Consider the following 15333-nt stretch of genomic DNA (forward strand, 5'->3'; position numbering starts at 1 on the left):
TGTTTCCAATCATTTGCTTTTCAAAACAAACTGCCTAGAACCATCAGGTAGAAGATTAATGGTTACAATGGGTGATGAAGCTGACAACACCCGGAACAGTCTGATCGATTTTAACTTCACTAAAGTGGGACAACCAGACCCTAAGTGCCTCCTAGAGGAAGGCAAGAGAATTACACGCCACCAACCATGAAGTCTTCTGCAAAAAAACCCTGAGCCTTAATGTAACGGAGCCTCCAGATCTAACTACCAGTTTAAAAGAACACTGAGGTTGGACGAATATGTTCAAGATACCATGAAGAGGGGCGCCTGGGTGGCTCAGTCGGTTGAGCATCCGGTTTTGACTCAGGCCATGATCTCATGGTTCATTGAGTTTGAGTCCCACATTAGGCTTCGCACTGACAACGCAGAGCCTGCTTCAGATCCTCTGTTCCCCTCTCTCTGCCACTTCCCCACTTTCTCAAGTGCTCGCTCTCAAAAATAAACATTAAAGAAAAAACAGATACCTTAAAGGTGTCATCCAAATCCAGAATGAGGTCAAATTCTATAGGACAAATGACTTGGTTTCTTCAATAAATAGATAGCATTTAAAAGAGGTTTTCTATTAAAGATTTTAAATGATTTGAGACAGTAACAACCAAATGGAATGTGTAGAAACTTTTGAATCTTAATTCAAGCAAACCAACAGTAAGAAGGCATTTTGGAGACAGAAAATTGAACACAGACTATTAACTGGTATCAAGCCAATATCATGTTAATGTACATAATAAAGTGTTTATAGGTAGACTGATAGGATGCCTAGGATTCACATTAAAATACTCAAGTAAAAAAAAAATGAAGGGAAGAGGGGGGAAAGTAAGGCAGGGAATAGTTGCAAAAAATTTGGCAAAAATATTGAAATTTTGAACCTGGGTGATGGGTAAAAGTGGATTCATTTTTTATTCTATTTAATGTATGTTTGGAAATGTTCATAATAAAATCCTTTTTCTTTAATGTTTATTTATTAAAAATTTTTTTTAATGTTTTATTTATTTTTAAGACAGAGAGAGACAGAGCATGAGTGGGGATGGGGCAGAGAGAGAGGGAGACACAGAATCTGAAGCAGGCTCCAGGCTCTGAGCTTTCAGCACAGAGCCCGATGCAGGGTTTGAACTCACAAACCTCAAGATCACGACATGAGCCCAAGCTGGGACGCTTAACCGACTGAGCCACCCAGGTTCCCTAATGTGTGAAGTCTTTACTGCAAACTTAAAAAGAATTTTATTATGGGGGCACCTGGGAGGCTCAGTCAGTTGAGTGTCCGACTTCGGCTCAGGTCATGATCTCACAGTTCATGAGTTCAAGCCACACACCGGGCTCTCTGCTGACAGCACAGCACAGAGCCTGCTTCGGATCCTGTCTCCCTCTCTGCTTTTCCCCTTCTTGTGCTCTCTCTTAAAAATAAACATTAAGAAATATTTTAAAAAATTCACGTCTATCAGTGTGACTGCTTCTTTATTATTTAGATACCTATAAGTGGAATTATTAAATATAAGGAATGAGAATTTTTACCTTGATTGGAAATTGACAAAGTTCTCTGAGTGACTGTAATGAGGGGGTTCAGGGCACACTATCCCGAAGTATGGCGCCTTGGCATATTGAATATTTTAAGCTAAATGAATTTGAACAAAGCAGGTGCAGAGAGGACTCTGAGGCAAAGGTACCCTCCCTGTATGCGGAGGAAAGGAGCACCCTTTTCTCCAAGACACCATGAGGAATATGAACCAACAGGCCTTGCTGTTTTCTCTGGTTTCCCACACTGAGCTCATACTCCTTTGTCCCATTCTGTGTTCCCACAAGTCTCCACTCTTCATCAAACAGCATAAAACACTCAGGCTTAACCACTTCAGGTCTTCCTTTTGAAGGCTCCCGCGTTACATAAAACTTACGATGAAGAAACTTACATGCTTTTCTCTTGTTTATCTCTTTTGTCCCCCAACCCAGAATTTAGGAGGATAGAGCAAAAAAAAAATGTATTTTCTTCCCTACAGTAGCAATTTGCCAGTTTCCCACAATCCTAAAATACTGCCCAAAATACTGTTTGAGGTTTTAAATTCTGTTAATCTGACGGATACAAATGGTATCTTACTAAATTGTATTTTCCTGACGGTTGTATGGTCGAGCACGGTTTCACACTCTTTTGTGCTACTTAAACGTCTTCTGAAAATCGCTTTTCGTATCCTTTGTCCATTTTTGTCTTTTATTAATATGTCTCTTATTACTGATTTAAAACAAAATTTTAAGTGAATTCTCTACCACATGTGGTGTTGAAAGTCACAACCCCCAAGATCAAGAGACTCATGCTGCACGGACTGAGCTACCCAGGCACCCCTCTTATTCCTGATTTTAATAAGAATGCTTTTTACTTACCGTCATCACATCTTTCACTTTTACATAGGCATTATTTCAAATGATATGGTATTTTATTAATAACACCTAAATCACAAGTTTCGAGAAGTCCATGATAAAATGTGTGAAACGTAACTATGCCGGGCACAAAACAGGTATTGATGGCTAGAACCATCACCAACGTCACGGGCGGCGTGGCGGCGGTGCCCGGGGTTGAGAGACCGTCCGCCAATCCCTCCTGTCGGGTCGCAGCCTCTGATGCCCTGCGCCTCCCTCTCGGCTACGAGCAGGTGGCGGCCTCACCGGGTGAACTGAGCGCCTGGAACCTATCTACCCTTGCTCACGAGCGGGCAACGAGTGGCTGCTTTTATGACTGCCATTCACTTTCTCCGGACCCACCGACAAGGGTGTACCGGGACGTGGGACCACCCGCCAGGTCCCCAAACCTAACAGGACTTGCACCTCCTACTCCGCCAACCTGAACCGAACACCGAACCGACCACGAAAACCGACGAAAACCAAGATGTCCGCCCTGTGCGCAGGCGCAGCATTGGTGGCCCTGACTCGAGACCCCGCCCCCAGGCTCGCGCTCTCAGTCTCCTCCTGGGGCTCGCGTCTCGGATTGGCCCAGAGACTGTGCGGGCTCTGATTGGCCGACGCGGAGGCACGAGGGCTCCGTCTCCTTCCCGAGAGCGTTCAGCACGGGTCCAGAGTCCTGGGCGGCCGCTGGGAGGGCGCTCCAGATCTGCCGGCGCCAGGGGCTTCCTGCTCGGCTCTGCAGTGCGCGGTGGCTCGCTGGGCCCTGGGTGGGCGGGGCCGCACCCCCGCAGTCGCCTGTTAAAGGAGGGACCAGACTGTGCGGGTTAACTTGAGAAGTGGCGGCTCTAGGTTCTGGTGCGAGACTCCTCATTTGTGTTGTAAATTTGGACGGAGGTAGAGATGGACGCTGCTCTACTTAACACTGAGTTCTCAGTCTGGAAAGGTAAAGACATTTGAACTGTAGGTACTGATTTTTTTACCTGTATGGGGGCTTTATTTTGGCCCGGTGTGCCTTCATTTGAGCAGTTGGTAGTGGAATTAATTTTTAAAAACATCGAAATTATTTGAAAACGCGTGGTGAAGGGAGCCGATGAGAGGGAAAGGGAGGAATTCTTGGAAGCTTGCCTAATACCTTGAGGAGTTACCATTTCTAGGTTTTGGCAGAAATCACGGTATGGGACATCTGACCTACAGACATTTACCAAAAATTATCTTTTTCGATATATTTTGTTACTCCCCAGTGTGAGCAAAATATTCCAAATATAACTAACTTTAGGATAAGGCCTAAATTTATTACAAGTAGAATTCTTACAAATAGAATTTATTACAAATTGAAACTTATTGCAGATACTAGAGGCAAAACGTACCTAGCATGGAATGTCAAAGGCCCTGTGATGAGCCTAATCATCTTGTCCATTGTAAGCAGGAAAAAAAGCAAGATGAACTGAAGAAAATGAGTTTTTTTCCAAAGGAGATAGAATATGGGGAAGATGAGATGTCAGACGATGGAAGTAGAGATGAGGTAATTATATATACAGCACGTGGCATAATGACTTCCTACTGTCAGAATCCAGAGTAAAACAGTTAAACTGCCTTGTTTAATCTCAAAAGTGGTATCCTGAACACTTTCTGACTAGTTTCACAAGCCCACCCTCTAGACTCAGTGCTAAAATCTGACAGTCACTTTTAGAAAAAAAAATTACAGACCACTCCCATGAGCATGGATGCAGAAATTCCAAACAGAATCTTATCGAGTCAACTACCCGCGTCCTGTAAAAAGAATAATGATACGTTGTGAGAAGTGAGGTTTGTTTCGGGGGAATGCAAAAGTGTTTTTTTGTTTTAAAAGGTGATATTGGTTGCCTGGAAATACTGGCTTGAAAGGAAATCTCTTGATTTGTCAGGCTGCCCCATTAAATGTCTTTAGTTTGTATGCCCGCCAAACATCTCTGTTTCCATATCTATTCTTTTGACAAATGTTTAGGTCCCTACTACATTCTCTGCTTCTGGCTGGGAGCCTCTGTATTAGCATTTGAATATGGACGGGTTTAAGTTAAGTCCTGAAAGAACTGAGGTGGATGAGTGAGGACACAGCTACTGAATAGTGAATGTTTCCTGTCTGCAGCCACTGTGCTCGGGCTTAGCGCATTAAGTGACCATATTAGGCAGGCGGCATCAGCCCCATTTTATAGATGGGAAAACAGATGTAGCCATTAACTAACTTGCCCATGGTTTTAGAACTAATAAGCGACACAGCCAGGATTTTCCATGGTTCTGCAGAATCCAAAGCCCTTACCCCTTCCCAGCTCATTTTTTTTTGTCTTCCCCCCAAGCATTCGTTGTAAGAGGCAGTCAACAATCGTTTATTGTCCACTTTGAGCAACCAGTTGTATAAAAGAAACTTTCCTCAGCCCTATTCAGTCTAGTAGTTGTTTTAATCAGTCAAAAGTAAATTATCCATACATACCGTTTGATTTTAATTTAAAACATTAAATATATATTCATTTACCAATCCTTTGATGTGGGACTAAGGTTTTGTCTTTGACTTTGGGTTCAGCATTGGAATAATTTGTCTTCCCTGTACAAAGTACACCCATAAGTGCATCTTCTGTAATTTGAAGGGTTTTTTTTTAAGTTTATTTTTATTTATTTTGAGAGACAGCGTGAGTGGGGGAGGGGCAGAGAGAGAGGGAGAGGGAGACAGAATCCCAAGCAGACTCTGCACTGTCAGCACAGAGCCGGATGTGGAGCTTGAACTCTGTGAGATCATGACCTGAGCTGAAATCAAGAGTCAGACACTTAACTGACTGAGCCACCCAGACGCCCTGAAGTTTGTTTCTTTTTTTTATTAAATTTTTTTTTTAAATGCTTATTTTATTTTTGAGAGAGAGAGACAGAGCATGAGCAGGGAAGGGGCAGAGAGAGAGGGAGACACAGAATCTGAAGCAGGCTCCAGGCTCTGAGCTGTCAGCACAGAGCCTGACACGGGGCTCAAACTCACGAACCTCGAGATAATGACCTGAGCCAAAGTCGGATGTTTAACCGACTGAGCCACCCAGGTGCCCCAAGTTTGTTTCTTTAGAGCAAAGAAAACCAGAAAGACTACTAGTAAAGCGATTTGAATACTCCTACATATTTACCATTTTTTCCATCCTTTTATGGCTGCTCACCCACACCTAACCTGACTACAGGTTTTTAAGCTTTATCTAATATGTCCAAAGCATTCAACTTGGTTTTCATAGATTTAGTAACTTACTTTTTGCATGATTCGTTTCTATGATTTGGTTATGTAATTGAAACTGCAAATACGATGGTCGCTTGCAGGTTTGGAACAAACGCAATTGATGCTTTTTAAGGATATACTTTAGCCATATGGAACAGAAATGCCTGGGTGTATTTTGAGTACCATAGAGGAACCTGCTAGCCACACATGCTTGGCATTTCATGGATGGCAAGTTAGTAAGTCCTGTTTGGAATTGAGACTGTCATTTAATCTAGCCATAGATATGTTATATGATGGTTAGACACAGTTAAGAGAACATCTAATGTATTATGATGGTCACTATACATTGCATTAGCTTTCCATACCGATCAGCCAGAAGGTTCTTGGTGAATGCAACTTTTTATTTTATTTTATTATTTTTTTAATTTTATTTTTTGTTTTTTAAAATTTACATCCAACTTAGTTAGCATATAGTGCAACAATGACTTCAGGAGTAGATTCCTTAGTGCCCCTTACCCATTTAGCCCATCCTCCCTCCCTCAACCCCTCCTGTAACCCTCAGTTTGTTCTCCATATTTATGAGTCTCTTCTGGTTTGTCCCCCTCCCTGTTTTTATATTATCTTTGTTTCCCTTCCCTTATGTTCATCTGTTTTGTCTCTTAAAGTCCTCATGTGAGTGAAGTCATATGATTTTTGTCTTTCTCTGACTAATTTCGCTTAGCAGAATACCCTCTAGTTCCATCCACGTGGTCGCCAATGGCAAGATTTCATTCTTTTTGATTGCCGAGTAATACTCCATTGTATATATATACCACATCTTCTTTATCCATTCATCCATCAATGGACATTTGGGTTCTTTCCATCCTTTGGCTATTGTCGATAGTGCTGCTATAAACATGGGGTGCATGTGTCCCTTCGAAACAGCACACCTGTATCCTGTGGATAAATGCCTAGTAGTGCAATTGCCGGGTCGTAGGGTAGTTCTGTTTTTAGTTTTTTGAGGAACCTCCATACTGTTTTCCAGAGTGGCTGCACCAGCTTGCATTCCCATTGGTGAATGCAACTTTTGCTTTGGAACTCAGACTCTGGTAGCTTAGAGGAAAACAGGAGTAGTCACATAATATTTTTCTTAGGCTGATAAGCATGTGATGTGGTTCTCGACTGTTCACACTGGTCACCCTTGGTCATTAAAGTGTGGTTCTTATAATCCTTGATTAGTGCAGCATGTAGTAATACTGTTGCAATTAGATGAACGTTTAAGGTAACCAGAACCTAAAGCTGGCTCATTGAAATTATTTCATTAAAACCCTCATCTTTTGGGACACCTGGCTGGCTCAGTAGAGCATGTGACTCTTGATCTCTGGGTTGTAAGTTCAAGCTCCACGTTGGGTATAGAGATTACTAAAAATGAATAGATTAAAAAAATAAATAAATAAAACCCTAATCTCTTTCACCTAACTTCCCTGATCCCACATCATTACCATGCCAGATGCACTGGTCCCCCTCATCTGCTTGCCTATAAATTGTGTTCATAATCAGTAATGCTAATCACATGTACTTATCTCTTCCTATGATGTGGATTGAGGGCTATATATATATATACACACCAGTTTGCTGGGGTTGCCTTAATAAAATATCACAGACTGGGTGGCTGAACAGCAGAAGTTTATTTGCTCACAGTTCTGAAAACTGGAAGTTGAAGATCAAGCTGTTGGCAGGTTTGGTCTTCTGAAGCCTCTCTCCTTGGCTTGTAAATGTCTGCTTTCTCAGTGTTTATTCACGTAGTCATTCGTCTGTCATCTGTGGCCTAATCTCTTATAAGGACAGCAGTCATATTGGATTAGGGCCAGTGTAACAACCCCATTTTAACTTAATTACTTCTTTAAAGGCCTGTCTCCAGATACAGTAATATTCTTTTTTTTTTTTTTAATTTTTTAACATTTATTTATTTTTGAGAGACAGAGCGTGAGTGGGGGTGGGGCAGAGAGAGAGGGAGACACAGAATCTGAAGCAGGCTCCAGGCTCTGAGCTGTCAGCATAGAGCCCAACACAGGACTCGAACCCACAGACCGTGAGATCATGACCTGAGCCAAAGTCGGATGCTTAACCGACTGAGCCACCCAGGCGCCCCCAGTAATATGTTTAGATGCTGGGGATTAGGACTTTGACATATGAATTTTAGTGGGATATAGTTCAGCCCGTAACACCAGTAATGCCTTCCCTGTATTATGACATGGTTCTAGGTAGCACTGGCAAGATAAAGACAGTGCTTCTCTTAATTGCCCATCTTGTTCTTTTGTGTATGGTGAAACTGCATTCAGTGCTTTACTAAAATTGTCATCTTTAGGTATCTAATTTTATAATACCATGCCCAGTTATTAGTAGCCGTGGGGTGGGAATTGATGGTATAATTAGAAAACATGAGACTCAATGTTTGGGGCTTGGCTCTCATTCCCGTGTATGTTCTAGTTGTCCGTTGTGGGAGGCTCTTCACTCTGATGTATATTTGTATGCAAAGATTTGGCACTCTAAAGGCATGTGGAGCCATCTAAACAGTAGTTGACTTGGCATATTTTCCTAGGGCAGTAGCTTGGATACTCCTAGAAACTAGTTCCTTCCCTGTAAAGATTCTGATTTGATAACTCTAAGTGAAGTCTAGGAATTTGTTTTTCTTTTCCTTTTTCTTAAGACGAGCACGTCAGGTGGCGCTGGGAGCTCTCTTACTGCACATTGAGAAGTTCATCTCAGATCAACATAGACATTGACATATGTGCCTGACCAAATCTTGCCCTTGCTCACTGTATATGTGGCTGTAACCTCTTGGGCAGGGGGAAGACCTGCTTTCATTGTTGCTACTTCTCCTCCAGGCTGTCGTCCCTCAGAAAGATGGTGGGAAGGTTACTACTGCTCTAGAAAATAAAGTCAGGGGGAAAACGTCTCTGGCTCCCATGGTTGCTGAGAAACTAACATCACCACACAGGAAGACAGCCACATGGGCCAAATTGCCAAAAGACAGGAGGAGTGCCAAGAAGAGAAGTGGGAACGATGAGGAGGAAGAAGATAAGAACACGGAGTTGGGCCAAGATGAGAAAGGTAACAAGTCCTCTTCCAGAGGCGTTCCTGGCTAGTGGCTACAAGATAGCAAGGGTCAGCCCTGTGTCCTTCCACATTGCTGTTAGAGGCGTTCTGCGAAGATACCCCCCTTCAGAAAGTTGCCGTGGCAATCCCTGGCTGATTTTTCAGGCCTGGCTTCATTGAGGAGGAAATCTCAGTGGACATTTGACCTCTGCTGTCCCCATGACCAGAATCAGTTTTCACTGAACATTATACATTGATTGTTTCTGTCGTGGTGCCGTGAGCCACGCGCGTTAATAGTCCCCCAAACTTAATTCTCAGTGACTTTGTTTTTGTCTTGATGGAATCTATGTAACATTTTAAATTGTATTGCTTCCAGGAGTGCCTGGCTGGCTCAGTCAGTGGAACATATGACTCTGAATCTCAGGGTTGTGAGATTGAGCCCCATGTTGGGTGTAGAGATTACTTAAAAATTAAAAAAAAAGATACTGCTTCCAAATAAGTAATTATTATATTTTTATTAAAATACAATGGCAATGCATTTAAAGTTATTTCAAAATAAGAGGTTAAAGTGGCAGTGAATTTTTTTTTTTTTTTTGGTTTGTGCATTATAGCCAGATTTATGGGAAGTTTTTCTGAAAGAACAATTTGTTATTCTCATTCTTTTTTTTTTTTTTTAAACTTTTTTTTTTTTTTTAACCTTTTATTTATTTTTGAGACAGAGAGAGACAGAGCATGAACGGGGGAGGGGCAGAGAGAGAGGGAGACACAGAATCGGAAGCAGGCTCCAGGCTCTGAGCCATCAGGCCAGAGCCCGACGTGGGGCTCGAACTCACGGACCGCGAGATCGTGACCTGAGCTGAAGTCGGCCGCTTAACCAACTGAGCCACCCAGGCGCCCCTGTTATTCTCATTCTTAATAAGTCTGTCTAATTGATTAGGTAGATTTTCATTTAGAATCTGAAAAAGAAGATGTGTATTCTACATGGGTCAGAGGGAGAAAGCTCTTCCTGTAGGGGTTGGGGACAGTGACTGAGGAAAAGGGCTGTGAGGAAGAAGAGGAAGAGGAAGGTCAGAATGACCTAAATCAGTTCAGTAGAGGGGTGGCCCGTATCAAGGAATTCAGGTTGTAAGGGAAGCCCTTGGGCAGAGGCTGTTGGATTTCTTTTAGGAACTTGAAGAACTTTCTGATTAGTTTATAAATGCTTTCACAAGTACTCTGACCAGATCTAACCTATGTGTTTTGTGAAGAGTAGACATACCATAGGTGTGATATTTGTGATTAGAGTAAAAGCTTCCGGTTTACTCATTAGTGGTACAGACAGATCATTAAAAATATAGTATTCTGGCTTTTGCCCACAGAGCCTATCAAAAAAACACCTGATAAATGGAAGAAGGAGATGGCTAAACAGAAGGCTTTCCCTGAAATCAAAAAACAGAGATTGGAAGGTAACTTGTTTGTTGTGTTTTAAAGCACAAGACAAAACATGGAGACTTGCATACTGGTTAAGTGTAGATTTGATGTTTGTGGACAAGGCGAAAGCCCAAGTGATAAACAAGGGGATTTTTATTGCAGTTTGGCATTACAATATGCCAGAAACTTTAACGGAGTTTTCTTTTAGCATCATTGTTACTGAACTGTTTATTTGAGTTCTTTCCTTCCTTCCTTCCTTCCTTCCTTCCTTCCTTCCTTCCTTCCTTCCTTCCTTCCTTAACCTTTTTGTATGGCAGTTGAACCACCTGTAACTTTCAGACTGTTTGTTGGAAACCTGAATTTCAACAAAACCGCTGCTGAACTAAAAACTGGTCTCAGTGAGTTTTTTGCTAAAAATGATCTCACAGTGGTTGATGTCAGAGTTGGCATGTCCAGGTAAATACTGATAGATGAAGAATGTTGAGTCGATCAGCCCAGCATTATTATCCCTGGAGAAATTACGAGTTCCCGTATTTTTCTGTTTCATTGTGGGTTACCAGACTTCTGTCTCATCGGATCCTTCTGTTACCTGCTGTTCACCCTTTAGTGGGGTTTCGCATCAGTCTCTGGCCCCCGTTGCCCTGCGGGGCAAACATTCTAAGATCCCCAGTGGATGCCTGACACCACAGATAGTACTGAACCCTGCGTATACTATGTTTTTTCTTTTACAACATACTGTGATAAAGTTGAATTTATAACTTAACCACACTAAGAGATGAACAACAATACAACAAAATAGAACAAATGTAACAGTATACTATAATGAAAGTTACATGAATGTGGTTTGCCTCTCTCAAAATATTTTTACTCTGCTATGCACACCCTCTTTCTTGTGATGCTGTGAAATGACGAAATGCCTCCATGATGAGATGCGGTGAGGTGCGTGGTATAGGCGTTGTGACCTCGCTTTAGAGTGCTGTTGACATTTTGAAGCTAGGTCAGAAGGAGGATTGTCTGCTTCCAGACCACACAATTGACTGTGGATAACTGCAACCACGGATAAGAGGGGCTACTATATTTAAAATCTTTCAGTGGCTCTTAGAAAATCCATTGTATTGGGGCATCTGGGTGGCTCAGTCAGTTAAGCATCTGACTTGGATTCAGGTCAAGATCTCATGGTTCGTGAGTTCAGTTCCCATGTCGGGCTCTCTGCTGTTAGCACAGAGCCCGCTTCAGATCCTCTGCCCCCCTCTTTCTCTGCCCCTCCCCCACTCACATGCATGCACTCTCTCTCTCATAAATATAAATTTTAAAAAATTTATTAAAAAAAATCCATCATATTAAATTGCTATCCCATTTTTCCAATTGAAATGTTAAAATAATCCCGAGATTCTCCTTGTCTTTACAGAAACATATTTCCATGATTTTCTACAGTGAGTGATGTTATTTGCCCACGATTATTTCATTTTACTTTATTATTTCTTAAATACATTTATTTTGAGAGAGCACAAGCAAGGGAGGGGCAGAGAGAGAGGGAGAAAGAGAGAATCCCAACAGGCTCTGCACGGTCAACTTGGAGCCCGAAGGGGGCTCAAACTCATGAACTGTGAGATCACGTCCTGAGCCAAAACCAAGTCCAGCACTTAATGGACTAGGCCACCCAAGCGCCCCTGCCCAGAATTATTTTAAACTAAGCTGCACATTTAATCGTAGCCCCCTCGCTTTGGTGGCAAATATAGGTTCTGTATCACTTCTGCTTTTTTTGCCAAGTTGAATTTCATCTTTCTCACTTCTTTTTCATCAGAAGCGTATTCCCTGGGTGTGAGCATATTTTATAGTACTCAGACTGTCTTAGGTAAAAACAAACAAAAAATAATAATAGTAACAGGGGCACCTGGGTGGTTCAGTCGGTTGAGCATCCGACTTCTGCTCAGGTCATGATCTCACAGTTTGTGAGTTCGAGCCCCGTGTCGGGCTCTGTGCTGACAGCTCAGAGCCTGGAGCCTGCTTCGGATTCTGTGTCTCCCTCTCTGCACCTTCCCCGCTTGCACTCTGTCTCTTTCTCTCTCAAAAATAAATAAACATTAAAAAAAAATAATAATAATAGTAAACATTCATTGAGCACTCACTGTTCCAGGCACTGTTCTTCGTTCCTTATTTCTATTAACTCATTGAACCTGTTAAGACAATCCTCAGTGGTAATTACTGCTGTTCTTCCCATTTCACAAAGAAAATTTAGGCACAGAGAAGTTAAGTAATGTGCCCAACATCACACAGTTAGAAAGTGGCAGAGCTCGGAGTTGAACCCAGCACTCTGGCTCCAGAGCCTACGCCACAACTTTTGTCACATCGCTCTTACGGTTTTTGTTAACTGTTTGTTTGTAATTTGCAATAAATAAGAACCCTTTGTGCGTTAAAAAAAAAAATCTTTCTGTAATACCCCTTGGGTTTGCTAATACATTCCTCATTAGGAGTGATATTTTTGTTCTAATTTACGAATGCACATGGATTTTCCTTAAAACAAAAATTCAAAACCTTACTTTTAAACTTCATTTTCTATAGGTTTTGGTTAAATTTGGTCAGTTGCTAAACAGAAAACTAATAAAGATTTCAGCAGGTGAATTTGCACTGACTTCAGATCAGATCCAGAACAGGCTTTCTCCATTTTGGCACTATTGACATTTTGGGCCGGATAATTTGTGGGGGACTGTCCAGTTCATTACAGGCTCTGTAGCAGTGTGCCTGGATTCTCCCCACTGAGTAGTAGAAGCACTCCCCCAGTTGTGACAGCCAGAATGTCTCTAGACATTGTCAAACTTGCCTATAGGTGAGAACCACTCCTTTGGTTACTTTATTGGCATTCTTATTGCTGGTTGGTGGAGCCTTAGTTTTAAATTGTAAATGACTCAGTGCTGATTTCCACTTTCACATCCAGTGTGACTAGCCAACCAGAAGTCATGTGCCTCTTGATCTTACTTGGTGTTTTTTTCCCCTTTTACATCTCTGTAGGAAATTTGGTTATGTGAATTTTAAATCTGCTAATGATCAGGGAAAAGCCTTGAAACTTAGTGAGACAAAGGTCCTTGGGAATGAAATTAAATTGAGAAAACCAAAAGGAAAGGAAGTAAAGAAAGGTATGTAAACAAGGTAATTTATTTATAGATAACTGTGGGGGCACCTGGTGGCTCAGTCGGTTAAGCGGCCGACTTCGGCTCAGGTCATGATCTCATGGTTCGTGAGTTCGAGCCCCGCGTTGGGCTCTGTGCCGACAGCTCAGAGCCAGGAGCCTGCTTTGGATTCTGTGTCTCCCTCTCTCTGCTCCTTCCCCACTCACACTCTGTCTCTCTCTCTCAAAAATAAGTAAACATTATAGATAACTGTGTATCTAGAAGACTCTGGGTCAGGAACTAGTAGTATCAGATTCTTTCTTATTGTGTACAAGTACTTAGTTACCACCAGGTCACCTGCTTCCACAGCACAAACTTTATCTGCATTGCTCTCACCCTGTGTGCTCTAGCTGCCTGGCTCACCTTCCCTGTCATAGCATCCTTTGTCTACAGTGCTCTCTGTCATTATGTATCTTTCCTTCTCTGCCATAATGTTCTCTGCAGGACTCAGTCCCTGACCACCTGCAGCCCATCCATAGAATCTCAGTTTAAAGGTCACTTCCTCAGATCAAAAAAATTTCCCTTCCAGACTAGATTAAGTCTTTTTTTGGGGGAGAGGGAGTATGGGGGATTTCCTTTCCTTTCCTTTCCTTTCCTTTCCTTTCCTTTCCTTTCCTGTCCTGTCCTGTCCTGTCCTGTCCTGTCCTGTCCTGTAATCTCTCCACTCAATGTGAGGCTTAAACTCACGACCCAGAGGTCAAGAGTTGCATGCTTTTCTGATTGAGCCAGCCACGCGCCCCTAGGTTAAGTGTTTACTAGATGTTCTCATTTCCCTTTTACTTTTCCTTCTTAGCACTTATCAGAGTTTGTAATTATGTGACTGTATGTTTGCTAGCCTTTTCCTCTAAAGCCACATTCCCGAGAGTAGAAACCTGTATTTTCATGTACCATGTAGCATAGGCCCTCACCCAGATGTGTGTTCAAACATTTGTTAAGTGAAGGACTATGTATTGCTATTAACACTCCCTAACTCTTGGAGAAGTATTTTTCCTCCCTTGTACAACTTTTGATGCTTATTAGATCTGAACTCAGACTGAAAATATGCTTTTTTGTTATATAGCTTGAAATACCAAAACACTTTTGATCAAGGACTTGCCTGATAAAGTCACTCAGCGTGAGTTAAAAGAAGTGTTTAAGGATGCCTTTCAAATCAGATTGGTGAGCAAGGATGGGATGAATAAAAGGTGTGTTTTGTACCGGTGTTGAAAAACAATGTATTTCTACTGGGTTCAGACATAACAGAATTTCACTACATTCTCCCAAGTCACTTAGGCCTGATTTTAGAAAACAAAAGAGTAGTTATCCAACCTTTCTACCAGTAGGCATAAAAAACTGAAGGGGGCAGGGGCGCCTGGGTGGCTCAGGTCATGATCTTGCGGTTTGTGAGTTCAAGCCTCGCATCAGGCTCTGCAGCACAGAGCCTAGAGCCTGCTTCAGATTCTGTGTCTCCCTCTCTCTCTCTCTGCCTCTCCCCTGCTTGCACTCTCTCTCTGTCTCTCTCTCAAAAATAAATAAACATTAAAAAAATTTTTTAAAAAGGAAAAAAGAGAATAAAAAAAACTGAAGGGGGCATCATAAATGGACAGTCAGAAGTTTCTAGAAAACTGTAGTGGTGTCATTGAGAAATGAAGGCTTATGCTACCAAGTTCGAGACTGAAGATTGGAAGAATTCAGTCATAGATCATCTCCATTCTTCTCTCTCCAGGGCTGACTCCAGTAAAACAGCACACTTGGTGAATTGCCTGGACAGGTGGCCAAACAAGCATTGAATTGGCCCGTTAGAACTATGTTGTAACAGGGGCGCCTGGGGGGCTCAGTTAAACATTCGACTTCAGCTCAGGTCATGATCTCACAGTTTGTGAGTTTGAGCCCCGCATTAGCCTCTGTATTAATATAGCTCGGAGCTTGGAGCCTCCTTCAGATTCTGTGTCTCCCTAGCTTTCTGCCCCTCCCCTGCTCATATTCTGTCTCTCTCTCAAAAATAAATAAATATTAAAAAGACAACAACAACCTTAAAGCCATCATCGGTAA

General features: G+C 42.2%; 1 protein-coding gene across 13 annotated transcripts in view; it reads left to right on the forward strand.

Moving 5' to 3' along the window:
- Positions 1-3104: 3104 nt before the first annotated feature.
- The window catches only part of LOC131496161 (general transcription factor II-I repeat domain-containing protein 2-like), a 30324-nt gene continuing 18095 nt past the window's right edge, over positions 3105-15333 (forward strand). For 2 of the 13 annotated variants that reach the window (XM_058701504.1, XM_058701526.1), the window contains exons 1-3: positions 3133-3367; positions 8515-8740; positions 10084-10170. Coding sequence is in view for 8 of the 13 variants with exons in the window: in XM_058701545.1 (XP_058557528.1) it covers positions 3906-3946 (41 nt within the window). In the remaining 5 variants the exon portion in view is untranslated. Of the gene's footprint in view, positions 3385-3847; positions 3947-8514; positions 8741-10083; positions 10171-13144; positions 13270-14362; positions 14487-15333 lie in introns of all 13 variants that reach the window. The other 11 variants (XM_058701487.1, XM_058701480.1, XM_058701496.1 and 8 more) reach the window with 11 other exon arrangements.

The sequence above is a fragment of the Neofelis nebulosa genome, chromosome 2 (genome assembly GCF_028018385.1).
Source record: "Neofelis nebulosa isolate mNeoNeb1 chromosome 2, mNeoNeb1.pri, whole genome shotgun sequence".
Lineage (NCBI taxonomy): Eukaryota > Metazoa > Chordata > Mammalia > Carnivora > Felidae > Neofelis > Neofelis nebulosa.